At 55.8% G+C, this 27,190-nt stretch overlaps 1 protein-coding gene across 1 annotated transcript; it reads right to left on the minus strand.

Annotated features, from left to right (window-relative positions):
- Positions 1–1,908: 1,908 nt before the first annotated feature.
- On the minus strand, positions 1,909–25,179 carry TNNT3 (troponin T3, fast skeletal type). Its single transcript, XM_036765325.1, has 12 exons — positions 25,090–25,179; positions 23,536–23,587; positions 20,354–20,389; positions 17,107–17,125; positions 13,682–13,727; positions 12,145–12,261; positions 11,958–12,035; positions 10,884–10,997; positions 10,672–10,781; positions 9,454–9,544; positions 7,171–7,211; positions 1,909–1,957 (listed from the first exon to the last, which is right to left on the minus strand). The coding sequence occupies exons 1-12, from the start codon at positions 25,177–25,179 to the stop codon at positions 1,909–1,911; spliced, it is 843 nt and encodes a 280-aa protein (XP_036621220.1).
- Between the last annotated feature and the right edge of the window lie 2,011 nt (positions 25,180–27,190).

Genomic DNA, 27,190 nt, shown 5'->3' on the forward strand with positions numbered 1-27,190 from the left:
TGGAGAAGAGGGTGGAGGGTAAAGTGGGGGAGGCGGGGGACGCATGGGTGCTATCTGGCCACAGGATGGCTGAGGGCTCTCTGGGAGAGCTTCCTGGAGGATACATTGCAGGCAGAAAGAAGCGTCAACCACAGGAACAAAAGGGGAAACTGAGGCAGGTGGTCAGAAAAGGGCCCGGGACAGCCTCAGTTTTCTCATCTAGGAAATGCGCAGAGTGGTCCTCGACCTTCTGACTTCCCCTTGGTACTGTGAAAAGGGGGGCAGCCTAGCAGGTGAAGGGTACTCGCCACCCCAGCAGAGGCTGACCCCAGGGCCCAGTCCTTCCTGGGGGGGGAGACAGCCCCTCCCTCCTCAAAGCACCCCATCTCCCCAGGGCCTGCTTTTCATTGTGTCTCTGTGGTCCCAGATCCTAGCACTGTGCCTGGAATACCCAAGGTGCCTAATAAATGTTTAATGGTAGATTGGTGGCTCCCAGAAGCTGTTGTACGCAGTGGCCACACCCCATCCAGGCAGATGCGCTAAACCAGGCTGAGGGTACCCAATGTGGCTCATGGGGCATCTGCCCCGTGTTGGCGGAATGGGTGGAAGAAGGCACGAGGGGCTGAAGCAGATGCTGTGAATGTTCAGAGCTTGGTCCTGCATGGAACATGCCCTGCCCCGGCCTGTCACCCTGGCTGTTGTCCAGCCCTTGGACTCTGATGACTCAGGAAGAGAGACTTAGGCATGTCTGCCTCCCCTACACCCAGCGGATGCCCACGACTCCACTGTCCTCTTAGAAAACCAAGGGCCAACAACTACCATAGGCCTGGGTTGCCCTTCCTCTTGTAATTGGAGGGGTTCTCGACTGGGCCGAGAGAAGTTCCTCACACATGCTGGAAGGCCCCCATCTCTTCCTCCCCTGCCCCCCATGCCCAACAAGGGATGGGAGAAGGGAGAGTGGCAGGAGGGCCAAGGGAGCTGTTCCAGCCCACCTCCCAACTTCAATCTCAGCCCTACATGCCATTACCAGGCCTGATTTCTTATTTCTGCCCCCACCAGAGCTGTGCCTGCTGGCTGATACTTAGAATGTCCCCTTAGGCTCCCAGGAGCCTGGGCTGGCAGGGGCTTGGGCAGGAGCTTGAGGCAGGAGGCTGAAATTACCCAAGGACTCACTGGCCTTTATGTAGAGGGCCAGAGGGTGCTGTTTTCAGAGCAGTCTCAGTCATGCCCACTGTGTAGGGTGGAAGGCAGGGGCCCAGCACTGATAGAGAAGTGAAGGGAGGGGGATCCCCCCTGCCGTTTGGGCCCCCTTTGGGGGCCTTAGGTGCAGCCCACTCCTCCCTCCAAAGAGAACCCCTGCTAATCCATGGGGACATCACCCCCAAGCAGCAATCTTGAACTCTGCAGCCCTCAGAGTTCTCAACCTGGGGCTGGCTTTTGCTCCCTGGCTTCTTTTTCCCTCTTGGCTGGAAGAGTTCAGTCTTGTGTCCACCCCACTGGGCACCCCTGGCCACTACTCAGACAAGATGGGAAGAGCCTACCTCCTCCAGGCAGCCTGCCCCACCCCCCACATACACACAGACAGAGAACTCAGCAGAGAAGGGGGTCATTTGAGCTTTATTTACAAGCCCCACAGATTGGAGCCCAGAAGTCCCTGGAGGGGGCAGCTGGCAGAGGTGGTGGGGCTGGGAGAAGATGAGGGTCTGAGGACCAGGGGGACATTGTGTCTGTTCAGCCACTCCATGAGGTGCCTCCTTTCCCTCTTTGGGGAATCTCTGGGAACCCTTGAGGGAAGACAGCAGTGGGGAGCCAAACTGGGGGTGGGGGTGAAGGCAGGAGAAGTGAGAGTCAGTGGGGATGGTAGCATTAGGAGGAGGGGAAGTTTGCAGGGGGAAGACCGATCTCTGCTCTGGAGGTTCCCTCTTGGCTTTACTTCCAGCGCCCGCCGACCTTGCCCTTGGCGCCAGCCTTCTTGCTGCTACAGGTGGAGAAGGGGAAACCAGGTCAGCATGGGGGCTGTCGGGGAGCGGGCCAGGAAGGGAAATGGGGCTGCCCTGCCCGCAGCACCAGCCTGGGGGGAGCTCAGATTCCCCAGGGTTCTTAACCACCCATCTCTGACCACCTCATTTTCTCTTGCCAAGACTCATTTCCAAACCCCCAGACTTGGTCCAGTCTCGACCTTGAACCCCTGTCCCTGGTACTGAACCCCATTCCTGGCTCTGAGCCCTCTCCTCACTTCAAGAGACTCCAAGGGTAACTGGAAATTGCCTTTGACCAAGCCAGAGGTCTCAGAACAGCTTCTCACCCATGTTGGAAGGCCCACGTCTCTTCCCTCCCCCAGCCCACGCCCAACAAGTGATGGGCCTGAGGAGAGTGGGAGGGAGGCACAGCCCATCCTCCCACCTCCAGTCACAGCCCCACATGCCAAGCAGTCTCTACTTACCTGCACCCAGGCCAGACCTGGTCAGGGGTGAGTTTGTCCCTTGCCAAGCAGGTTAGTCTGAAGTTAGGGGGTCTGAGGAGGAGGCAGCTGGGAAGCAGAAGAGGGGGCCAGGCACTGCCCCCCATGCTTCCTGTTCTTCCTGCCTTCCTCAAAGGCACACAGCTCCTACCTCGGTTCACAGCACTTAGGAGACTCATTTCATGGAATTTTAGTCTCGAGGAGGACTTTCAAAGATCACCAAGTCCAATGCCCAGATTTTGCAGATGGGTACACTGAGGTCCAGAACAAGGAAGGATTCCTAGCCAGGTCTGCTGAGTCCTGCAATTCTCCCACTGCCCATTCTGCCTCCTGGGAAGGGAGGCCCCACTGCAGGAGCATGGAGGCAGCTCCCCCTCCCCCAGAAGAGCAGATGAGCCAAAGCCCAGCTCTCTTTGGCATTCGGAGAGACTGAGGCAGACTCAGTATCCTCCAGCAGAAAGTGAGGCTGGGTGCCTGCTGGGTAGGAGCAAGAGCTAGGGAGAGGCTAGGTCAGCCACAGGGGGCTGCCCTCCATGCTGCGATCTCTCATTGTGGCAAAGCCCAGTACAAGTCCTGGATTCACAGGGGTTGTCTCCCCAAGGGGCCTCAGGAGGAGCTGCTGACTCCAACACGTGGTCACACATACACACACAGGAACACAAACACACTGGTCACACCTTGCCAGCCAGTCGGCTCACTCTGAGCGTGGTCTATGCCGACCCCTGACCTTCTACATCAGAGACAGGGGCCTGAGCCCCACTTGGGCAGGAGTCTTGGACCCTGCATCTTTCCAAACCAGGAGCCTCAGCTCACCCCCAAACTTGTTTCCTCTCTGCCTAGTGGGCAGGGAGCTAGATGCAGGAACCCGACAAGTGGCCATGAGAAATGGGATTGAAGGCCATGGTGGGGTAGGAAGAGTCATGCTTGTTTCAGCCTGCATTGGTCTGAGACAGAAGGCTGGGCATCGATTTTAGGTGAAAGATGATAGGAATACCAAGGAGCATCTTCCCAAGCTTTCTGGTGCTCTCTGCTCCCTCTATGGCGATGGGAAGGAGAGGGTTTCTTGTGCCCATTTCATAGAGGGAGATACTGAGGTCCCCAAAAGGAAAAGGACTTGTCCAAGGTCATGTAACAAGCTGTTGGCAGAGCCATTCTTAGGAGATCACACTGTTGAAAAAGCTTGAGGGCCAAGGCTGGACAGGAGGCCAAGGACTTTGGGAAGACCCATTGTAGCCACTTGGCTAGCCCATACCTGGTACCTTCAGTCTTGAAGGCTTCCTTGGGCTCGGCTCAGACTGGCCATCACAGGACACCAGGGAGGGACCCTTCAGCTCCCAGGGCCTCTGATGGCAGCGAGAGCGTTAGGGGAAGCCAGCTGGGCCCCTGGGGGCTGAACTCTTGCCCAATGCCCCCAGATCCCCAGGGGCCTCTGGTCTCTGTACACATTGCAAGGGGCACAGGTCAGCCCCAGGGGAAGGTCGGGGGCCCTGCTCCCGCTGTCCCTGCCTCTCGCCCCCGCTGTCTTCCTCTTGGGCCACCCTTGTCTCTGATGCATCCGGCCAGGAACAGAAATGAAACGGTTAGTCACTAACTGCTCTTGGCACAGGGTTCCAGCCATCACTGATGCCTGGGGTCTGGGCCAGGGTCCAAGCTTTTCCAGACAGGAATGGATGCTGAGGCTAAGTGTCTGTGACTGAGCTGTGCAGGACCCTTCCTTGGAGCCAGGCTTACTCAGTGCACCTTCAGAGATGACCTGAATGCCTCCCCCTGTTCCCCTGGAGCCCCTTGGCTCACCCCTGTCCTCCCAGAGTTGGGGATGGGGGCAGTGATGGCTGGTCCCATGAGTTAGTCTCTGGCCTCCCTGCCCAGCCTGGCCCAGCCCAGGCTCTGGTTACTGGGTCAGAGCAGGGCTAGGCTACTCACTGCTTCTGGGCCTGGTCAATCCGGCTCCTGAGGGTGGTAATCTGTAAATAACACAGATGCTGGGCTGTCACAAAGATTTGGATAGTTGAAGGAGGGCCAGGGAGCCCAGGATCCTTCCATCCATCAGGGATGTTCGTCAAGGGTGGCCCAAGTCCCACAGGGTCTTCCAGGAACCAGACTAACCTTGGTTTGAGGCCTCTCTGAGTAGCTCAAGCTCTCCCCTGGAAACCATGGGGAGACTGAGACCCAGAGAGAAAATGTGACTTGTGCCAGGCTTCACAAAGGGAATGAGTGAGTGAGAGAGAGAGAGAGAGAGAGAGAGAGAGAGAGCCAGGTACCCTAAGCCCTGGCCAAGAGGCCACGTATAATACCACACTAGTCTCAGAGCAACATCAGCCGGACCTGAGTACAACTTCTCCTACCAGGGAGCCCGGAGGATGGGAAGGGGAGGCCCCAAGTGCCCTGGCCTAGCCTCCTGGGCTCAGCCAGCCCAGCTGGCTCTGTGGAGCTGTCCTGGGCTCTTTGGAGTAGGAACATTAAAGGTGGTACTGCCAGACACCCCAGAGACCTCCTCTTTCAATGATCCCTCTGAATCAAGGTGCCTGCAAGCCGCAGAGGCCTTTCCAGAGGCCTGGGCCTGCCATTGCTCCAGGACCAGGCAATCAATGCTCCAAAAATCCCCATCATGACATCCTCCAAGGAAGAGGAGGAGGAGGGAGGGAAACACCATGGAGGAGTGAGTTCCAGCTTTCCCCTTAGCTCATCTCTAGGTCACAGTTCCCCCATCTGTAAAGTGAGGAGGGATAGACAATGATTTCTAAGGTCCCTGATGGCTGTGCCAGTCAGTGGTCTGGGGCAACCCTGAAGGCCGGTGCTCACTCCACTAGGCTGGGAAAGGAACTCACACCCTTGGGAAGGGGAAGAGTTGCTGACTTAGTGACACGACTGCCCCTAGGACAATCTCGCTGTGGCTAGCCCAGCACAGAGAGGCCCTCCAGGGCCATCGACCACCTGCCTCCACAGAGCTGGGCAAAGGCCAGAGCAGAGTGACCTGAGGGACGTGAGGAAGGGCACCCTCCCTTCCAATTCCAAGTCTCCTATACTGTCCCACCACTCCCAGGCCAGTGATGGAAATTCCACTGTGGCCCCAGACAGTAGTCACAGGAGGCTCCACACATTTGAGAGGGGTTAGCTCGGCCAAGAAAGGTGCAATGGAGTGAAGGTGAACAGAGCCCAGAGACAGAGACCAGCTTAGAAACCTCCCCCCACCCTAGCTGGGGTTGGAAGCCAGCTCTGGCCAATGTCAGCTGTACCAGGCTGGGAAGTAAACTTGCAGACTCACTGGCATGACCTCTCCAGGTCACCCTTTACTTGGGCCCACTCAGGCCGCCCCCAGCCATCATCAGAGCAGATGATGGTGGTGAATCCCAGGGCTCTTTCCCTTCATGCTTGTGTTGGACCCCTAAAGCAGGCTCCCTACACTCTGACCCTGGAGGACAGGACAGGGTTCAGGCCACTGTTGGCTGAAGTGGCTCTTTTCGGCCTTCCCCTTCCCATCCAGGAACGGGGACTGCAGGACATAGAACTTCAGACCCAGCGGAGACCTCATTTTAATCCAACCGCCTCATTTTACAAGCGAGGAGACTGAGGCCCAGAAAGGGAGAGGACTTGGCTGATGTGCCACAGCTTACCAGTGGCACAGCTAAGGGGGTTACACTGAGGGGGCTGAGAAGATGCCTCCTTTCCCTGGAGCAGAGGGTGCTGGGGCATTCACTCTGCAGTCCCTACGTCTGCTCCCTCAGCCTTCCAAAGGAAAGGAAAAAGAATGGAGAAGAGGAGAGTTGGCTCCAGCAGAAGATGACCGAAGGTCTTTGGGAAGGTAGGAAATGACTGCCCACCTTGGAACCAACATCCCTTGCTGAGATACGACCAGCCAAGGGGAAACAGCCACTCTCCCCATAGATCCAACAGCATGGGGGGCAGAGGGAGGAGAGATGCCAACTGGTACAGCCCAAGGCATCATTCTGGGAGCACAGGGGGTTGGAGGGGCAGGCAGACAAGTCAAGACTGGGGGAGACCAAAGGGCCGATCCCCACCAAGCTCCTGCCTGGCCTGGGGGAGCTGGTCAGCAAAGCTGCTCTCTCCCTCCACCTTCTGGCTGAAAGAGCAGTGACGGCATGGGCAGAAGCAGAGGGGCCAGGACCCTTGGGTGCGGGGGGGGGGGGGGCCCAGGGTCAACTCCAGATTCAACAAACATTGAGTCAGCTCAGCTCCTGCACCTAGCACGTGGCCATTCCAGGAGCATGACACTTACCTCTTCCCGACTGGCATGAGGGGCCAGGGCCAGCAGGCTCTGGCCATGGTAGGAGGCTTAGGCCAATGCTGCTAAATCAGTCCTACAGCCTGGTCTGGACACTTGCCTTCCCTGTCCTCTCCCTGTCCTCTCTTCTGGCCCTGGCCCCCTCCCCCGTGCCCGCCGGACCCATTCACACACCTGGCAAGGTCAGGTGGCTGGGAGTCTCCCAGGCTGGGTACTCAGCCCTTTACCCAATGCAATTTTGGTGTAGGACTCTCATTTGGCAGCACTGTCCCAGCTCTGCCAGAATTCGGGAGGTGCCAGGGAGTACTGGACTGGGCAGAGGGTGAAGAGTGAGGAGGAGGGAGGCCCACAGTGGCCTCAGGGGTGCCTCCAGGCTCCCTCTTCACCTGCCTTGTGCCCATTGCTTGCCAGTGTCCGCAAGGACCCAGAATCTCACCATGCATGAAATGGCCAGCAGCCTAGCCCATGGCAGACTCTTGGTACTTACAACTTGGCCAACATCTCCACCCTGGCACGTACAGTCATGATCTAGAAAGATGGAGAGGGTTATGTTAGGGGGGCCCTTGGGCTGGGCTCTGCAGCACCCAGAGATGAGCTAAGACTTAATGGCTCTAGGGGCTTTTCCAGCTACTTTGACACTGACTTAGCAGGTGAGGGTGTGACCTCCTTGGATGGCAGAGAGAGGTTCTGGGGCCTGGGCAGAGGGGTCAGCAGAGGCTGGCCTCTAGCAGGTCCTAGCTGCCACCATTGGTGTACTAGCTAGCAATGGACCTCGGGCTCATCTGAGGACCAACTGAGCTCAGCATGGAGGGGCTCATCCCCAGGCCCACCACAGGCATGTGAAGCTTTGGTCAGATAGCAGCTCTCGAGGCTTTCTCCTGCCTTGGAGAGGATTGGAGGTCTGCATCTACAGAGAAAGGCTCCACCCCATGAGTGGAATCTCAAAGTATATTCTCAAAGTGATCGGGGTTTTGAGGAAGGGGTTCCATGCACAAGAGCAATTCTGGAGGAAAGGTTGTGTGCCCAGCCCAGGCCCCCGGGGAACTTCTGCCCTACTTCCACAGAAGTCAGCACAATGAGGGTAAGGGCCTTTGGCCCGTCTCAAAGCTGGAAGCATTTGCTGAGCAAATGAACATTGTAAATAAACCCGGCAGGCCAGTGGGCAATGGTTAACCTTCTGTTTACCAAGCTCGTTTGAGGAGATGTGCTGAGGGCAGCTGATTCTTATCTAGGGATCCAAACAAGGCCCTGGATGGAATTGCTTTCTTTTTTTTGATCTGGAATCCAGCCATTTTACTAGCTGAGACTGGCTTTTTCCCAAGGTCTTGAGTTGTGAGCTTTGTGGCACCTAAAACTGTGAGAGTGGCTGGGAGGGGGTCTTCATCAGCAGGGCTCCAGAGGCTAGAGCCAGGAACGATGAGAGGTGGGAAGTACTCTGAGGAGCTTAATCCAGCACAATTTCTTCCTAACAATTCTATGCATCTGACGCTGGAATGGACTGCTCCAGGAGGGAGCAGAGACTGAAGAAGCCCTTAGCAAGGAGAACCTAGCTGACCATGTCCATCCAGCCCCTCTTGGCTCCCTTTCCACTTGAACATTTTCAGTCAGTGTGTGTCTTAGCCTTGACAATCTCTGGGCAGGACAAGGAGGACATTGAAGCCGAGGCTTATGCCAACCCTGGCCATGGCGCAGACCTTGATGCCTGAGCTATAGCTCTTGTGGAGGGGAAGACACAGGCCAGCCTGGTAATGGCCCAGCTTTTTTGGGGGGAAGGGTTGGATGTATGTGAACAGGGTCTTCCTAGAGAGAAAAGCTTAGACACCCAGAGCTTAGCTCAGAGAGTGCCTCTACCCGAAGATTTCCACATAGCCTGAGGTCAAGTTTAGCAAAGTATAGCAAAGATATAGGCACAAAACAGCTCTAGGTACCAGGTGAGTGGCTTGGTAGATAGTTATGAGAGGACAAGCAGACGCCACCTCAGGCTCCCTCTATAGAGGCTGCACCATCTACATCTGGAGGCCCAGGCTCGCATTGGTGGCAGGGCATGCTGCATGGGAGAGAAACTGGAGAAGGTCCAAAGGCAGGGGCTGAGGGGGGCCAGGGCTTGGGAACAGTTCCAGAAAGAGGGTCTTTCAAAGGAGCCGGGAATGTTTGCACTAGAAGAGAGAAGACCTTGGGCAGGAGGGGGATCAACCCTGAGATGGCCAAATATTTGAAGGGCTATGACGTGGGCTAGGGATTAGGTATGTTTGGTGGGGCCCCAGAGTGGGGGGAGGGACATAGGCAGATTTCAGCTTGATACCAGAGAGAGCTTTCTACTGATGGAACCAAACGAGCTGGGAGGGAGGGAGGACCTTGTTACTGGAGCTTCCACCCAGGCTAGTGTCCTGGCAAGGCCTCTCGGGTTGGGAGGGTGGGTTTTGTGACCTCCATGGTTCCTTTCAACTTTGGGATTCTGTGAAGTGCAGGCAATTGTGGCCTCCTGGGAGGAGATGGAAAGGGATCTCTCTATCCAAGGTCATGCCAGGAGCCCAGGGAATGGGCCTGTTTGGAAGGCACAATGCAGGTCATGCCTGGAGAGCCAAGTTTCAGTGGCCAAGGGGAAGGCCGGGCAAGCGGCAGCACCTGGCAGAGGAGGCTGGCCAAGGTGGGCACCAGCTGCCCCTCAGGCAGCTGCCCACAGCCACTGTGCAATAGCCAAGGCCAGTCCTGAGCCACTCCTGGCTGAAGAGCCCACGGGGGCTGCCCGGAGGCCGGCATGGTCTCTCACCTCATACTTCTGCCTCTTCAGCTTCTCCCCAAACTCAAACTTGTCAGTCTCCAGCTGGTAGAGCGTATCCCACAGCTCCTTGGCCTTGTCCCTGGGAGGCATACACACACAAAGTCTCAGGGATAGCTGAGACACAGGTGTATGGCAGAGTTCCACACCTCCCCCCAACTTTGGCCAGGCCTGGGCCCTACCACAGCGGTCTGGGCCTGACTCTCCTCTACCTAATCAGAGGGGGTGGGGAGAGAAGCCTCAAGGATTGAGGGAAGGAGCAATCCTCTAGGAAGAAAGGGGAAAAACAAGCCTGGCCTCTGACCAGTCATAGACATACAAGATAGCAGAGTGGGGTGGGAGCTCATGGACTATCTGGCCCAGATAGCAGGAGGAGCTCAGGTGGGCATGGGCCAGGGCCAGGAGTCAAGCCTGTAGCTTTGTTGCTCCGGCCAGTCACCATTACCACATCTAGCACTGCCTTGGTCCCTGTGCCTAGCATTCAAGGCCTCTCCAATCCATCCCCACCCCTCCAGCTGGACCCTCTCATGTGCTTGAACTGCCCAGGCTCATTCCCACTCCCATGGCTTTGCTCAAGGAGCTGCCCCTGCCAGGAATGCCTTCTCTTCTCTTCTTCCCCAAGGAAGGCCTTACTATTTTCCAAGACCCAGCTACCATCAGGTGGCTGTCAGGTGACTTCTGGGCCCCAGTGGTGGCTCCTTTTTCTGAGGTCATTCCTACCCACAGCCCATACAGTCAGGACCATGAGGCGGGCAGTTCTGGATTGTTGAAGGGGCTAGAGGCAGTCGACTAGTATTTGCATCCCAGCTCTGCCATTGATTGACTGTGTGAGTGTGATCAAGACCCTCGTCCTCCCCGGGGACTCTGTTTACTCATCTACAAAAGGAAAAGTGGAGGACTGGACGAGATTGTCCTTCTGGCTCTAAATGCCATGGCCCTCTCTGGTGCTCTTCTCTGGCAGCTCCGGATGTGAGGGTCCCATAGAAACAGGAGTGCATGCGCTCACACACATGCGCACGCACACGTACACACACACACACACATACACACATGCACACACATGCACACGCACGCACACACACATACACACATGCACACACGCACATACGCATGCACACACATTCGCACGCACACGCACACGTACACACACATACACACATGCACACACGCATGCACGCACATACGCATGCACACATACACACCGCACACCTCAGCTTGTCGTCGCCCAAGTGATCAATGTTGAGCGGCTTGCGCCGCTCGGCCAGGACCTTCTTCTTCATCTCGCGGGCAGTCTGTTTCTTGCCTCTCTTCTGGTCAGCCTGGGGAGGAAAGAGGGAGTCTGGCCATTAGGGCCAGGCTCCTGGCAGCTCCCCGCCCCAAGGTTGTCCCTCGGTTTCCCGAGATCCCTAGCGCTCGCTTGCCTTTGCTAGGTAGCTGCTGTAGGAGGCCCCCATGGATGAGAGAGCTTTCTTCTTTTTTAGGTCGTCCTCTGCCCTCCTTTTGGCTTCTTCTTCCTCTCGCCTGGCCTTCTCCTCCTACAGGGAAGTTCAGTGAGCAGGGATGGGACCCCTTGATCAGGACCATGGACAGCGCCAGCCAAGCTCCGCTGTTCCAGTGCCTTGTCGTGCCTGCCAGCCTCCTGCACCAAAGACCCGCATCCGCTCTGGACTCAGAGAGCCAGGAGGCGAATTCTTGCCCTGCCACCCACTGCCTGTATGGCCTTTCTCCGCCTCTGGGCCTCAGTTTCCTCTTCTCTCAAATGAGAAGGTTGGAGGAGGTGACCTCTAAAGGGCTTTCTAGCTCTCCCACTCTTAAGATCCCTCTCCCAGAGTGAGAGGCTCCTTCCCTGCTAGAATAGTGCCCCCCTCCACAGCCACCAATACAAACATGTCTGACCCCCTAGAGTCTTACAGGCTGTTGAGGATCAGTGGATCAGTGGCAAGTGGCACAAATAAAAAAGTATAAGAAAACAGCCACGAGCAGGGATTCTGGCGCCTCGGTTAGGTCAGATCAGGTCAGGTGGGGTGGGGAGGGGTGGGCACAGAGATCCCAGGGACTCCCTCTGTGAGCCAGATGTCCTCTGTGAAAGCTTTGACTTGCCTGGGGGCAGCTGTATTGGCACAAGGGGAAGACAAGCCCCAGGAATGTCCAGTCTCACCCCACGACCACAGCCCAACAGTAACTGATTGCAGAGGTGAGGAAAGCTCTGGGTACTGAGGGTGGCAGTGGTTCTGGCAGTGGGGGAGGGGAGCTCCACAGACACAGGAACCGGTGAGCAGCAGCAGCCTGGGGCTGGCTGTGCAGTGTTGTGTGTACTCTATGGAGCTGGCAGATGCCGTGGGGCTCAGGTGGCTCCTGGGAAGGATGCGTAGCCCTTGGGGCTAGGTGCCTCACCTTAGTTCTGGCTATAGGGAGGGTACTGAGGGACAGAAGGGTGAGGTGGAAGGAGGCCAGGGCTGGGGAGAGGGTAGCCCAGGGAGGGCACAGGGACTCACGGCCAGTCTGTTCTGCCGCTCTCGCTCCTTCTCGGCCCGGATTCTCTGCTGATCGGCCCTCTCGGCTCGGCGCTTCTCCTGTCAGGAGGGTGGACAGACAGACATGTTGCTTCAGTTCTGGGCCCTGAGTCCTTCATCACTGCCCAGCCACAGGGCCCTGTCTGCCCCACCCAGAGCCCAGACTCACTATCCTCTCCTTAAGAGCGATCAGCTCCTCCTCCTCCTTCTTCCGGGCTTCAAAGTGACTGTCGATTAGGGCTTGAAGCTCAATTAGGTCTTTATTCTGTCGCTTCTTCTGGATGTCCTGGGGAGCCACGACAAGAAGCCAGAGGTCAGTCAGACCCTCCTCACCTGCCTGCCTACCCCCTTTTTAGGCCTTGTCCTTCTAGCAAGACAGATGAGGCCAGGAACCCTGAGCACACCACACACACACACACACACACACACACACACACACACCTCTCCTCCACGAAGCCCTCCATGACTACTCCCACTCAGAATAGGTTCAAACAACACAATATTTGGGAGGTGCCCAAGTGCCTCCCCTCCCCTGGCACCCCAGGGCAGACTCTCTGGTATAGATCTCCTTTGAGGGCAGCTCACTGCCTCCTCACTGACTGGGGGATAGCCCTGATTGCTAGAAATCTACTTCCTCCCAGGAGAATGTAAACTTGAAAGCAGTGCCTGGGCTGGTCTGGCTTTGCCTTTTTAAGCCTGGCACTTCCCCAGTGGTGCCACATTAACCATAACTTCTAACCTGCAGCTCATACAGCCTCCACCCCCTGGGACCAAGCAGAATCCATCAAATCTCTCCTCCACCTGACAGCCCTCAGCTACTTGGAGGTGCCCTGATGTCCCTGATGTTCCTTTCTCCAGGATGCTCATGGCTAGCTCTTCCAACCATCTCCCAAGGATGCAGAGGGCCTGGAGGCCTTTGCTAGCAAGGCTGCCCTTCTCAGGCTGGTACCAGCTGTGCTTTCTGGCTGCTCTCCAAAGCATTTGTAGTCTAAGATTCTTTTCTCCAGGTCAGTCTTTGTCTTATCTAATCTCCCCTTCCCTGTGCCCAGAAATGCCTTCTCCCTGTCAGAGCCAGCACCAGTGACCAGAGAGCCCAGACCCAGGCTTCAGTTCTGGGGCCTTCTGTCACACACATGTACACACCCCAAGGAACAGCCTTAGGATTGCAGGGGTCTTCTTTGCTGCAAGAGGATGGGCTACTGAGTAGTTAGGACTAATAAAGATCAAAGATGGAAGAAAAAAGGAAAGGAGGAAGGAAGGAAGGAAGGAAGGAAGGAAGGAAGGAAAGGAGGGAGGAGGAAGGGAGGGAGGGAGGAAGGGGAGGGGGAGGAAAAAAGAATGGGGACTTGAGGGGAATAAACCAAGAGAGACAGAGAGAGGAAGGCTCAAAATATGAAAGCCAAAGGGAGGATCAGAAGATGGTGGTGGAGAGGGAGAGAAGGAAGAAGATTCCAGATTTCCCAATGGAAATTCACATTAAAGGCTGGGTAAGAATTTAAGAAGAAATAGCTCAAAAGTCAAACTAAAACAAAGCTCCAGTGGACATCCTGCTCCTGGGCCCGGGGACATCCAGATGGGATCTCAGGGAGAACATCAGGGTGAATTTCCCTGGCCTCAGCTGCCCACTGCAGAAGGGCCCCAGAGTGCTGCCCAGCCCAGATGGCAGAGGGGCCATGCAGGCACTGACAATAGCCAGAAAAACTTACATCAAAATCGACTTTCTCTCCTTCCGGGATCTTAGGAGCAGTGAGTCTGTGGGGAAGAGGAGAGCAAGGGTGACCTCTCATCATCTTCGCAGCTTCGGTCAGTTTCTTTCCAATCCTCATTTTCCTCACTTGCCCAAGGAGGGTCCTAGCTCCCACCCCCCTCTAATTGTCTCCCTCTGCACCTCTGACCATGTCCAGTAGAGGGCACAAGAGACAGCAACAACCCATGCCCATCCCAAAGGTCTCGTTTAGAATCACAGAATGTTAGTTGGAATGTCAGTACTTGGGGGAAGGAGTGGGAGCTTAGAACACAGAACCTAGAACATCAGGCCTGGGAGGGGTCTTCAAACTTAAAGAGCATCAGAGCTGGGAGGCAGCTCAGAGATGGCTTGGCTCAGCCCCTTGTTTGAAAAAGTGGGTCCAGTCAGGGCAAGTCCAAGGCTGTCTGCGCAACCTCCCATGCTGCCCATCACGCCACCTGATCTCTTCTTTTTCTGTCTCTGAGCCTCACCCACCCAGGTGTGAACTCAAAGAAGCCCAGACTGGGAAGGGACCTGAACAGCCTCCCATCCAATTAGTAAGTAAGTAAGCAGGAATCCCCGACAAGGCTTAAGAACTGCCAGCCCAGAACTTCTGGCACTTGATCATGGACAGGGCTCTGCATTATGAAGCTTTTTTCTGACTACAAGCCTTAATCACCCTCTTTGTGCCTTTCCATCCTGGCCCCAGACCTTGAGGGGAACGCGCCTGCTTTGCAAATGCTTCTAGAGAGGCTTCGTGCCATCCCCACCTGCCAGTCACTCTCTGGTCTTCTCTCCCCCAGGCCAAACATTCTCCTTCTGATCCTTACAGGGCCTGGACTCCTGGACCTTTCCATCCTCAGTCCCCTCCTGGGGGGTTTCTGCAGTTCACTAGAGTCCTGCATATGCCAGGAGGCCAGGACTGAGCCTAGGGCACCGATGGGGTGTGACCCCCACAGCCATGGCCAGAGGGATTCTAACATCCTTCATCCTGACCCCCACTTGCCAACACCACCCACACATGTCCTCCTTCCATAGCTGGGAGTTCTGAAATTCCTCCAGCTGCCCACAGCCCCTCTCATCCTGTGCCTGCCTGGACCTCCTTTCCCTAAGCTTGCTCCTCTCTATCCACTCCATACCATCTGCTCCCTGGTATTCTCTCCTCGGTTGTCTCCTCTGCTCAGGTTTTCTTTCCTCCCTCTTTTGGTCTTGATGCCTCAGCCAGTTCAGCATCACACTGTCAAACCCCTTGTCCCATTGCCAACCCCCAAGCCAAGATCATGCCCACCCTGAAGCCCCTCTGATCCTGTGCCTGCCCTGCTAGGCTCCTGGGGGTTTCCATACTCCCCAAGGCCAACCTCTCTACACACACCTCTCTGAGGAAGGGATCGCTGTCTACACACACCTGTGACCCTCCCATCCATGCCATCTGGCTGTCTGTCCCCTCTTGCATCCCCCACTCTCTTGAATCCTCCTCCTCTCCCCCTTGGCAGGCTACCAATGCCAATCTCCCCAACCATCATGGGCATGATGACCATTTCCATGTGGGTGATGCCCAGGTCTGTCCATCCAGACCCATCTCTCCTCTGGCCTCGAGGCCCACATCCTTCACTGCGCACTGGACATTTGGCCTGGATAGGCCCCTCCAAGCCAACGAGTCCCAGCCAGAAGCCATCATCTTTTCCCTAGAAAGCCACTGTCCTAGGTACATCCTCTCTAACAAGGCATCCTCCCAGTCCCCTAGTCCCCCACCTTGGCATCCTACTGGACTCTTCCCTCTCCCTCAGCCTCCATGGCCAAGCTCTTCCCAAGCCTCATCCATCCCCTCTCCTGACTCCTCCCGGTGCCCACCGAGCATCGCCCTGGCTGCGCTCCATCACCACCATCTCTGTCTCTACTTTGCAATCCGTCATCACAGCTGCCAGGGGGCTCTTCCTAAAGCTCAGGTCTACCAGGCTCCTCTCTTCCTCAATAAGCCCCAGGGGCTCCCTGTTCCTTTAAGGAGCGGGCTCTGTGACATTCCAGGTCCTTGGTGGCATGGCTCCAGCCTCCTTTTCCAGGCCTCAGTAGGTGCCCTCGTCCAGCCACATGGACCTTTGTGCCATCCCTCACATTTAACAAGCCATTTCCTGCCTCTGTGACCCCCGGATGGTGGGCCACCTGCCCCCACAGCGCATGCACGTAGGGACTGTTCGGGGCTGAGAAGCTGGCCTCAGAGGCCAGCCCTTCATCCCTGAGTGCTCTGGGGTGCCCTCTGTGGTGGCAAGGGGCCAAGCAGGTGCCCGCCTGCCTTGGGAGAGGGATTTCTTCACCATGGGTTCCCTTTGTCCCTGAAGGAACGGGCCAGCTCCTATCCCTATCTGCAGCCCTTGGTGCAGTGCCTGGCACACCGTAAACCCTTAATGAATGCTGATTAATGTTACAGAAGCAGCTGATGACTCAGTTGGCAGAGCACTGGGCCCGGAGTCAGGAAGACCCGAGTTTAAATGTGACCTCAGACACTTCCTAGCGGGGTGACCCTGGGCCAGTCACTTCACCCTGCTGGCCTCAGTTTCCTCATCTGCAAAACGAGCTGGAAAAGGAAACGGCCACTGCAGCGTCTCTGCCGAGAAAACCCCGATGGGTCACGAAGAGTCGGATACAACTGAAAGGACCGAACGACGACTATCATCATCGCTCAGTAGCCTCAGAGGCCTTCAGCTTCCGGGGGGGCGGGGGAGGATTCAAGAGTGGGTCAACCGGCCAGATGGCATGGGGAGAGGCGGTCACAGGTGTGTGTAGACGGGTTGTCTTATCACACTGTTGGCTTCTACTAAGCTTGTGGCCCACTGAAATCCCCAGATCCTTTTTAGACAAATTCTAATTTATCCACAACTTCCTCTACTTAGACCGTTGATTTTTTGAATTCAAATATAAAACTTGACTTTTCTTCAGCCAAACGTACGATTTCACTGATCTAGAGCAGCCCCTCCCCCTATATCAGGACAGCGCCCATGTGGTGCTCTGGCATCTGCTAGCCTCGGAGTCCAAGGATGAAATGCACATTTATTCCTGTAACTGGTCTTTGGGGGTCTGGCGCTGTTGTCTTGCCCATCCAGACCACTGGGCTACACCTTTGCTCTCCTTCCCAGCCCAGCATCACCTGGACAGCAGCTCATATCTGCCTTTGTCGCACTTGATACTGGACCCAGACCTCCTGCCCTTAGTTAGCCTCTCTGAGCCTCACTGTTCTCATCTTCAAAATGGCACTGGAGGATGGGGCAGCTTCAAGCCCTGGGGCTGTTGGAAGCTTGGTGAGAAACTCTGTTGATCATCCTTCCTCCTCTGGGGGAATCTGGCAACAGCCCTCTCTCCCCTCCTCCTGCCCCCACCCCCAGCAGGCCCCCACAAGGAGACTCCACTCACTTTGGCCGAGGCTTCTCCTCTTCTCCCAGAACACCACCAAGCCACCAGCACAAGAGCAAGGAGAGAGAGAGAGAGGGAGAGAGAGAGAGAGAGAGAAAGAGAGAGAGTGAGTCTTGGAACAGGACCTGGGGAGAGATCGGGGACCAAAAAGAAGCAGCTTGGAGATGGGACCCCCCACCATCAAGCTGACAATGCAGCCTGCCCTCTCCCCCGATGTCCAGGAGGCAGCCCCGACCCACAGGGACTACACTCATCTATCTTGGGCTCAGTTACCACTCCCAGGGAGTCTTCCCAGATTCAAACCCTGCCCACCACACACTGCAATCACTTTCTTCTTCTGGACTCCACACTCATCTGCCCATCGGTGGGAGTCTCCACGCCATTCCTCCTCCCTGGGAAAGGGCCTGGCTTTGCTGCTGCTGCTACCTTTCTGTCTCTCTGGCTTCTCTCCTCTGGTGCCCCATCCCATCCCTATAGTGGCACCAACAGAGGGCACCGTTTCCAGGGCTGCCCATCAATAGGCTCCATTCCTTAACAGCTGCTGGCTGCAGGCACTCAGAGCTTGGGGGCCAAGGAGAGAGGCCGCTCCTGAGTGAAATGAGGCATGATGGGGAGGGAGGATCTCTGAAGGCCAGCAGGCAGGGCCCTCTCTGCAAGGCTGCATCATCTGAGTCTGGGCCACAGCCCAGCTCCTACTCCCAGCCAGTTCCCCAACGCTGCCTCACTCTGCAGCTCAGTAACAGGGCCAGCTCCATCACTAAGGCAGAGATGCCAAGGTGGCCCTCTGGGAAGGCCCACCTTGAGGAGGACTAGCTAGGGACAGGGAGGGCAGGTGAGGCCACTATTGATCAACAAGCTGCCCCAGATTGGAGGGAAAGGGGCCAGCAAGTAAAAAAAAGTCCCCATGGCCTCTACTAAAGATCCAGTCAGCCGAGTCAGAGGGGACTGGCCCTATCACTTCCTGCACAGGCCCATGGTCCCCTGGCCTCAGAGACTATAGCCATGCCCTCTCTCTTTCTTTCTATCACCCTCAGCCCAGAGCTAAGGAACTCACCAAGCCCTGCCCCTCTTCCTCCCTCACACGCATGTACACAAATGCACCACACACTCACACATACATAGGGAAGGGTTCACGAGCAAGAGGAAGGTATCAAGATGGTGGGACCCAGCTCCAGAAGGAGCTGAGGAGGAAGGAAGTAAGAACAGGGGCTTGGAAAGAGGCTGGTCCACCTCTGAGATCCAGAAACATCCAGCACAGAATCCCCTCCTTCTTCCTCTGCACATTGGAGGGGGAAAGGTGGGATAAGGTGCAGAGCAGGAAGGAAAGTAGGAAGGAATGAGGAAAGAAAGGAAGGAAGGAAGGAAAGAAGGAAGGAAGGAAAGAAGGAAAGGGGAAGGAAAGGAAGGCAGGAAGAAAGAAGGAGAAAGGAAGGGAGGAAAGAAGGCAGAAAAAGAAGGAAGGAAAGAAGAAAGGAAGGAAGGAAAAAGGAAGGAAGGGGGAAGGAAGGAAGAAAGGAAGAAAAGAAGAAAGAAGAAAAGAAAGGAAGTAAGGCAGGAAAGAAGGAAAGAAGGAAGGAAAGGAGGAAGGAAAGGAGGAAAGGGGAAGGAAAGAAAGAAAGGTAGGAAGGAAGAAGGAGGAAGGAAGGGAGGAAAGGAAGGCAGGAAATGAAGGAAGGAAAGAAAAAGGAAGAAGGAAGAAAGAAGGATGAAGGAAACAGGGAAGGAAAGAAGGAAGGAAGGAAGGAAGGAAGGAAGGAAGGAAGGAAGGAAGGAAGGAAGGAAAGAAAGAAGCCAGGCCCTGGTCCCCATCCTTGCACAGCTTCTAAGGTCACTGCCACTCTCTGGGGTTCCAGGACCTTCTCTATGTGGCTACCAGCCCCAGCCCTCCATCCTGCTCTCTTCCTAAAGTCTCCCCTCCCTGTGTAGTGCATCTCTCACCTGGCGCTAGTAAGCTCACTGCCTGCTCAGCAAGGAAGCTAGGCGGATGCTGGCCACAGGCTCTCAGTGAGGGCAGAAGACAGCTCAAGTCCTGCCCAGCTGGCCAGACAAGGGACGTGGCAGCAAGAAGCTGCGAGGCTTCAGGGGCTTCCATGGCCCAAGTCCCCAGAAGACCCAAGGGTACAGAAAGAGGGGTAAGGAGAGATTAACAGAGGAAAGACAGACACCAGGCCTCAGAGAGCCAGACAGACAGAGGAAGGAAGGAAGGAAGGAAGGAAGGAAGGAAGGAAGGAAGGAAGGAAGGAAGGAAGGAAGAGAGGGAGGGAGAGAAGGAGGAAGGGAGGGAGGAAGGGAGGAAGGAAGGACGGAAGGAAAAATAAAGACAGAGTCCAGGCCAGGGGACAAAGGAAGAGAAGGAGGTACACACATCTCTGTTTCAGGACCCTGAGAAAGTAAGGCGAGAGAGACAGAAAAGGGGCAGGAGGAAAGGGGACACAGGGAAACATAGAGCCAGCTCTGCTGAAGGCCTCCACACCTAGAGAGAAGATGATGAGCAGGTGAAAGGGATCAACAGAGACATGGACAGGACAAGAAACAGAGTGGGCAGGGGTGGGGAAAGCCTAAGGCTGGATGAGCTGGAGAAAGAAAGGAGGGATGGGGAAAAGAAAGAGAAAGAAAAACAGAAAAAGTGAGAAGAGAGAAAGGGAGAGAAAGAGGGGAAGGAAAGAGAAAGAGAGAGGGATGATGAGAAAGAAAGGAAAAAGAGACAGAGAAAGATAAAAAGAGATGAGAGAAAAAAAGACAAAGGAGAGTGAGGGATAGAGGAGTGGGTAGAGGAAAGGAGGAGGAAGGGGAGAAAGACGAGGAGGAGGAGGACAAGGAGGAGGAGGAAGATGAGGAGGAGGAGAAAGACAAGGAAGAGGAGGAGAAGAAGGACAAGGAGGAGGAGGAAGATGAGGTGAGGACAAGGACAAGGAAGAAGAAGAGGAGGAGGAGGAAGAGGAGGAGGAGGAGAAAGACGAGGAGGAGGAGGACAAGGAGGAGGAGGAAGAGGAGGAGGAGGAGGAGGACAAGGACAAGGAGGAGGAGGAGGGAGGAAGCCCAGCAGGGCTCATGCCAGATTTGGGCATGCTCCTGGATGGCAGGGCCCACTGTGTACTCCATGATGGCAGTCTGTCAGCGGCCCAGGCTCTCTCTAGCCTACTGAACATAACTGAAAAGGCAGCGGGAGGTCGCCAGGCTGGGCAGAGAAGGGGCAGCCGGCTAACAGCGGCGTGGGCCGAGGGCCCTCCCGCATAAGCGCCCTTACCTTCCTCGTAATCCTCTTGCTCATCCTCGGCGACATCTTCAGAAAGGCAAGCACATGCAAGAAAAGAGCGAGTGCCCGAAGCACAAGAGCCGTTAGACAGGCAGAGTGTGGGCACCACAGGGCATGGGCATACACAATGGGGGCACTGTGGGCAGTGGGCTGCGGCCGGGAGCCTGGCTGAGGGCAGCATTGTGTCCACCCCAGGGGTCCCCAGGCTCCATCCTGCACGTAGACCGGTTCCCTCAGTGTCCCCCTTTCTTCCATAGCACCTTCTAACCCACTGGAGTGAGGAGCCCTCAATCCTTGGGACTTCAGGAATGTGGAAGAAGGAAAATCCCGCTACCCAACTGGCTCCCAGCCCAGCCACAACCTTCTTTGGAGGCTCACTTACTGATGGGGCCAGGTGGATGATAGGACATTGTGATTCTGAAGGCTTCCTATTCCACAGACCTGGCTGACTTGGCGTGGGAGCCAGGCTTTCTGACCCTTTGAAAATGCCAGGCTGTCCAAATTCCTAAAACCCAAGCCCTCCCATTGTCCGGCTCACTGCTAGGAAAGGATGAATGCCTCACACATGCAGGTGTGGCTAGCCTTCGGGCTCTGGCCTCCATCACCTTCTACCCTTTCTGCCACAGACTGAAGGGCATCCTTCAGAAGGGTTCAGACAAGCCCAGAGACACCCAGCTCAGGCCCCTGGATGCCAGACTGTCCATGAACAAAGGAAGTGAGGACCCAGGACCAGCAGGGACCTTGGAGGTGGGCCACCCAGCCCCTACCCTGCTCATGTGAGCCAGGGACCTACCCAAACTCAGCCAGAGCCAAGACTAGAAGCCGGGTCCCCTGACTCCAGGGTCCCTCCTCTGCCCACCTCATAAGGAAACATTGAGGACTTTTGTCTGCTTGGCCGCATTGGGGCTGTATAGACTTGAGAAAAGTGTCTGCAGATGGACCCCCTTGTTCTAAGGATCCTGGACAGATCCAGCCCATAGCAGCCAGGTGTCAAGGCTCCCCTGACACCTAGGCATGGATGGGGAGGTAGACGTGTATATGGACAGGTATGTGTCATATACAGCGTGGAACACATATGCAGTGCTGTAGGGGAATACATCGCATGTGGGCTGCCCTGGTCCTCCAGGCCAGTTTGCCCTTTGACCTCCCTCATTTCTCATCTGACTCTGCAGGCTGACCTCACTTTTTGTAACATGTGGGTAAACCTGGGCAAGTCAACTAAATCTTTGGGCACAGAGAGCCTTTGCCCACGTGTCCAGAGGATGGCCATTTCCTAGGGTCATTGATTCAGAATCTAACCCCACTCGTTTTAGGTTTAAAACCCCGGCACAAGGAAGTGAAAGGTGTAGCAAGCCACAGTTCTAACCGGGGTGCCCCGACTGTTAGGACAATGCTCTTTCCACAGTCCCAGAGGCAGTGGCCTCCTGGGTTGAAGTCGAGACTCTAACTGACAGTAGCTGATTTTCCTGGTCCTACGAACCCATGCGGCCAATTGAAGAAAGCAGAAACTGGAACTTTTCCCTATAATGAGCTAACTTGAAGTGAAGCCTACCTGTCCCTTGTCCCAAAGGAGAAAGAGAACCTTGGGGTGGGGGTGAGGAAAGGCCAGAGGGGAAGAAGGAGCAGGGAGACCTGGCAAACTCTACAAACTACCCTTGGGACTGGGTGTGCTTGGAGGAGGCAGGGAGAGAGGCCCTCCATCCTCAGAGATTAGGGAGCACCAGTGGGCAGGGCCAACCCCCCAGTGATTGACAGGATGGGTCCATCAGGGCACGCCTTCCCACATCCAGGCTGGAGCTGGAGGAACAAGGCCTGGGGAGTGTGTGCTCAGCCTCATTCCCAAAGCCCCCAGGTGTTCCCCTACAGGCTTCTCAGCACACAAGCTTGGGGAGGATTAGGGAGGAGGAATAGGGGAGCCCTGAGTCCTTTGGGGGAAGGGAAGTGGATGCGGTAGGTCAAGGCCCTGGCAGGGCAGCTGGAGCAGCCTTGCCCCATGATGCCTCTCCACACCATGCATGGCAAGCGTGTCTCAGCCAGGTCTGGCCCAGGGCGGCATCAAGGCAACCGAGTACGCAAAGGTGTAGCATGTCCAGCGAGCGCTCAAGGCCTCCACCCTGCCATCCTCAGCCTACGACTAAGCCTTGGGAAAGCTCGTCTCCAGGAGGCCAGCTCCTGGGCAGCTTCTCTGTCCAAGCAGGCTTTCTTGCCGCACCCCCACCCACCACCACGAACCCCGCCCTCCGGCCATTCATCCTTCTCAAGGACACACCAGCCTTTGCTGGACTCTCCAAAAATGTCTCAGCCAGAAAGGGCCTTAAAAAAAGCCTTCTGTGGCCCTCTCTTCTAGAACGGGAGGGGAGAATGAGCCTTCTTTCAAAGCCATGCCTCAGATGGATGGAGCCAGGATTTGAATGCAGGCTCCACACATCCAGGCTGGTGCTGTTCCCCCAAGCCCTAATTGCCGAGTCCAAAAACCCAGTGAGGAGTAGTCTATTTGTCAGAGGCGGCACCAGGACAGGCTTCAGCAGGTGAGTGGAGCAGACAGGCAGAGCCAGGGGCTTGGAGCAGCTGGGGACTGTGTTCTCTCTGCCTCCACAAGGTGCCTGTGCCAGCCCCAGCTGGCACTGTGGTGCTGAGCCCAGGGCCATGGAGGCACAGGACCTTCGGATTACCCAAAGGCAGAAGAAGTGGGATAGTCAAAAACCAAATACCCAAACTTCACTTTGGGAGGAAGGCATTCCCATGCTCATGTGCCCACGAGCATTACCCTAGATCCAGTGTCCCCTGCTAAAGAATTGAGGTGCTGCCTGTATACCTGGGCCTCCTCTCCTGGCTCCCTAGCTCCTTTCCCTTGCCCTGAGGCTGGAACTCTGCTTTGGGGAGCCTGTCTCCCTCTCCTTTCTCTGCTTCTCCCTTCTTTAGAGTGCTCCCTCAGGCCTGCCAGACCACTCCAGGCAGAGTGAGTCTATTTCTCCTCCTTTTTCTTTCTGGTCCCTCCCCCAGGCATCCTGCCTCAAGCTCCTTCAGCATGGGTCCCACAAAAACATCCACTGGAAGAACCTAGGAACGGACATGGTCCTTTCTCATCTTCTTGTCAAGAAGCCCCCCAAGACAAGCCCTTGTGGAAAAAAGGGAGGGACCAAAATCAGGGGAAGGCATTGGCCAACACATACCTTCTTGGACTTCCTCTGTGGAAGGTGCATCACGGAGACAGGCCAAGCAGAGGGAAAGAAAGAGCAGAGTGGTGAAAATCCCAGGAGAGTAAGAAAGAAAGAAAGAAAGAAAGAAAGAAAGAGAGAAAGAGAGAAAGAAAGAAAGAAAGAAAGAAAGAAAGAAAGAAAGAAAGGAAGGAAGGAAGAAAGAGAGAGAGAGAAAGAAAGAGAGAAAGCAAGAAAGAGATAAAGAAAGAAAGAGAGAGAAAAGAAAGACAGAGACAGACAGAGACAATCAAAGACTGACAGACACAGACAGAGACAGTCAGAGAAAGACAGAGAGACAAAGACAGAGAGTCAAAGAGAGAAAGGCAGAAAGATAAAGAGAGTCAGAGAGAGACAGAGACAAAATCAGAGAGATAGACAGAGACAGAGACAGAGGGAGAGAGACCCAGAGAGAGGCAGAAGGGAAGAAGGAGAGAAGGGGGGAGGGGAGGCTGCTGAGAAGAGCGCCAAGACCCACAGGAGGCATGGCAAGCCTTTAGTCCTTGTCACCACGCCCTCTTGTTCCTTCTCTTGGGTCACCCAGAGCTCCTCGTACCCGCTCGCTCACACAGACCCACACACACCCACACAGGTCGTGGGAGACTGAAGTCATGTCGCATACCTGGTTCATGGACTTCATGGGTGAGAAGAGTCACAGAACAAGAGGAGACACCCACCGCCAGGGGGGAGGGAGGGATGGAAGGAGGGAAGGGAGGAAGAGGAAGGGAGGAAGGATGGGCGGAGAGGAGGGGTTCAAATGAGAAAAAGGCTGGTTAATGGAAAAGGGTAACTGAGTCACGCTTGTCAAGGGGATCACATGCGGCCTCCCAGAGAGGCAGAGGCAGCAGGAAGCCTCCAAGCATAGGAGGTGCCCACAGGGCCTCCCCTCACCCCCTCGCCATGCACAGGACCTGGCACATGGAGGTTGGGGCCCTACCCAATCTCCTCTTCCCCCAGGCTTTGGAAAGCTGCTGCCCATTTTAAGGCAGGGTTCGGAAACTACTGACTCTGTGGTCAGGGAGCCTGGTAGGCAGCCTCAAAATTAAACCCTTCCCAACAAAAGAACATCATGGACCATGAGCAAATGGACCACGGGTACCTTAGACAGTGGGCCAGTGCTCACATCAGGCCTTGTCCCGAGAGCTACAGAACAAAGGCCAGAGAAGGTTGGCCCTGGACAGCCCAAAGTCCTGGTCCCCTGGGGTAGAGTCCATGCTAGGCCAAAACCCTCTTATTCCATATGGAAAGATAAGGCCCAGACAGTCCCATCTAGCAGGGTTTGGATTCTTTGCCCAGGGCATCAGTATATGAAGTGGCTGAGGGGGTGGGGAGGCCCCTCTAGTCTGTCCCCCCAAGTCCAAGTTACATGGTTAGTCCATCGGCACTTGCACGCAGGACTGGTAGGGGGTGGGGGTAGGGGGCACTGGGATTTGGGCTCCTGTTCCTCCCCTTCACCCCACTCAGAATTCCTGCTGCTCTGAGGCTTTGACCAGCCAAGATGGAATTCTTCTGTCATGACTTCCCACGTACCTGGCTCATGAACTTCTCAGGGTGGGAAGGACCATGCAACAGGAGACCAAAACCCCGGAGAGGCCAGGGTCCCAGTAGGGTCCCGCACATTCCGGATGGAGGTGCCGGGCCATGGGTGGCAGCAGGAAGCACCCCAGCATGGGCACACAAGAAGGTAGGGAGGTCAGGATGGTGAGGAGAGACAGTCAGAGAAGCCAGTGAGAATCTAGCCAGTTTGCCCATCATATCCCTGCCTCTCCTACAGCTAACTTCACTGCTCCCCCCAAACCCATTGTGACAGCCCGGGCTCCTCAGGCTGTTCTGCTGGGCTCTGGGGAAGGCAGGCAGGGGCCTGGCACAGGACACCCTTAGTTTTGTTGGGCAGGATTGAGCAGGATTTCTGGGCTGAGATGACCAGGGAGCCCTCCTCCCATCCAACCTGTCAGGTCAGTGGGGAGATGCTTATCAGCCTCATTTTTACCAATGAGGAAACAGCCTGGGGTGGGGTGGGGGTGTCCCACAGCAGAACCAGGACAACCATCCATGGGCCCTTATCCTTCCTTAAAAAATGTCACCTGTGGGATGTCCCCATGGGCAACAGAATATGCCTCAGCCGTTGAAATCAACAGAAGATGAGACAGCCAGACTTGTCAACTCCTCAATGGCCATTGAGGCCTGAGGCTTCTGCTGGAAGGAACCTTGGTGATTACTGAGTCGAGCTCCTGCCTTTTACAGATGGAGAAGCTGAAGCTCCTAGATGGGAAATTACTTGGCCAAGGTCATACCACCAGTGGATGGCATATTTCTTAGAACCGTCTTTACTCCTCATCCCCCAAACTAGATTAAATGGCTTTTCTGTGCCAAAGGGATCATCTCCCTGCCCCAGCCTTCCTTCAGAGTGCGTGGATAACTGAGCACTGTCCATATTCAGGAAAGCCCGGGGTCCGTAACAGCATTTTCTCCCCCTGCCCTGACTTCCCTGTGGCCATGCAGCGGCTGTTATGGGTGGCTGGTCATTAGTTATTTATTCGGGGGACCACATGTCATTGACACTGTCCATGTGGTTCCTGCTTGGCTTGTGGGGAGGCCTGGCCTCCCCTGGCCCTGGCCCTGCTCCCACCTTGGAATTCCCAGACATGCTTGGGGCCCCACACTTGGGATTCCAAAGTCATGGGTCCATACCTTCCTCATGGACTTCTGCAGGTGGGAGGCACCAGGGAACCAGGCAGGGCAGCAATGAGGAGAAAGGAGAAGGTTAGTGTGAGGAATAGAGCTGAAGTCATTGGCATCAAAGGGCAGTGGGGAGGGAGAGAAGCAAGGAGAGGTTGGGTCGGAGTGGGAGCCGAGGTTGGGGGAGATGGACAGGGTGCCTGGGAGGCAGGAGGCAAGGGCAGAGGAGAGGAGCCCACCAAGCCCAGTCTGTCTCCTCCTTTTCGGCCCAAGGGCTGGGGATGCCCTACATGGGCCACTTACCTTCTTCCTGGGCTTCTGAGAGTAGGAAGGAAGCCAGAGCAGGTGACCACCATGGGAAGCAAGAAAGGGGAAACATTAGAACTGTCCACTCCTTGGGCACTTGGGGCTTGGGGGAGTCATTGAGCAGTTAGAAGGAAAGGACATTTAGATGACTGGGTGAATGGAAAAGAAACCCCAAGCCAAGAGCAGGAAAGGAGGCCATTTCTGGCTGGCCCCATCCATACGTCTGATTGAGGAAGCCACACACTGAGCTGGGCTGGGTGTTGGGAGAACCAGCTAGGTCACTCGTTGGCCTGTTTTCTCCTTTGTAAAACCCTCTCTGCACTGGCCCCCAGAGAGTGTTGGACTTGACGTTCCCTCAGGGCCCCTGTCACTGGGAGAGAGGAGGTTCTGTGTCTGCTCCCACTTGGCCTCTCACCTCTGGGCACCCAGTGGTCAGTTGGTTGTCCCCAGGGTTCTGGACAGGGAGATCCCCTCCCATCCCCTGCAGGGAGACTGGCACTCAGGCAGAAGCTATTTCTAAGGTCTACAAGCTCCCAGGCAGGTCTCCCTGGGACAGAAGGAAGCTAGAGACCCCATTCCCAGCTAGGAAAGCCTCAGGCCCTCAGACTGAGTCAAAGGCACACTCCCCAGAGGGCCCAAGGCCCAG

This window comes from Trichosurus vulpecula, chromosome 6, assembly GCF_011100635.1.
Source record: "Trichosurus vulpecula isolate mTriVul1 chromosome 6, mTriVul1.pri, whole genome shotgun sequence".
Lineage (NCBI taxonomy): Eukaryota > Metazoa > Chordata > Mammalia > Diprotodontia > Phalangeridae > Trichosurus > Trichosurus vulpecula.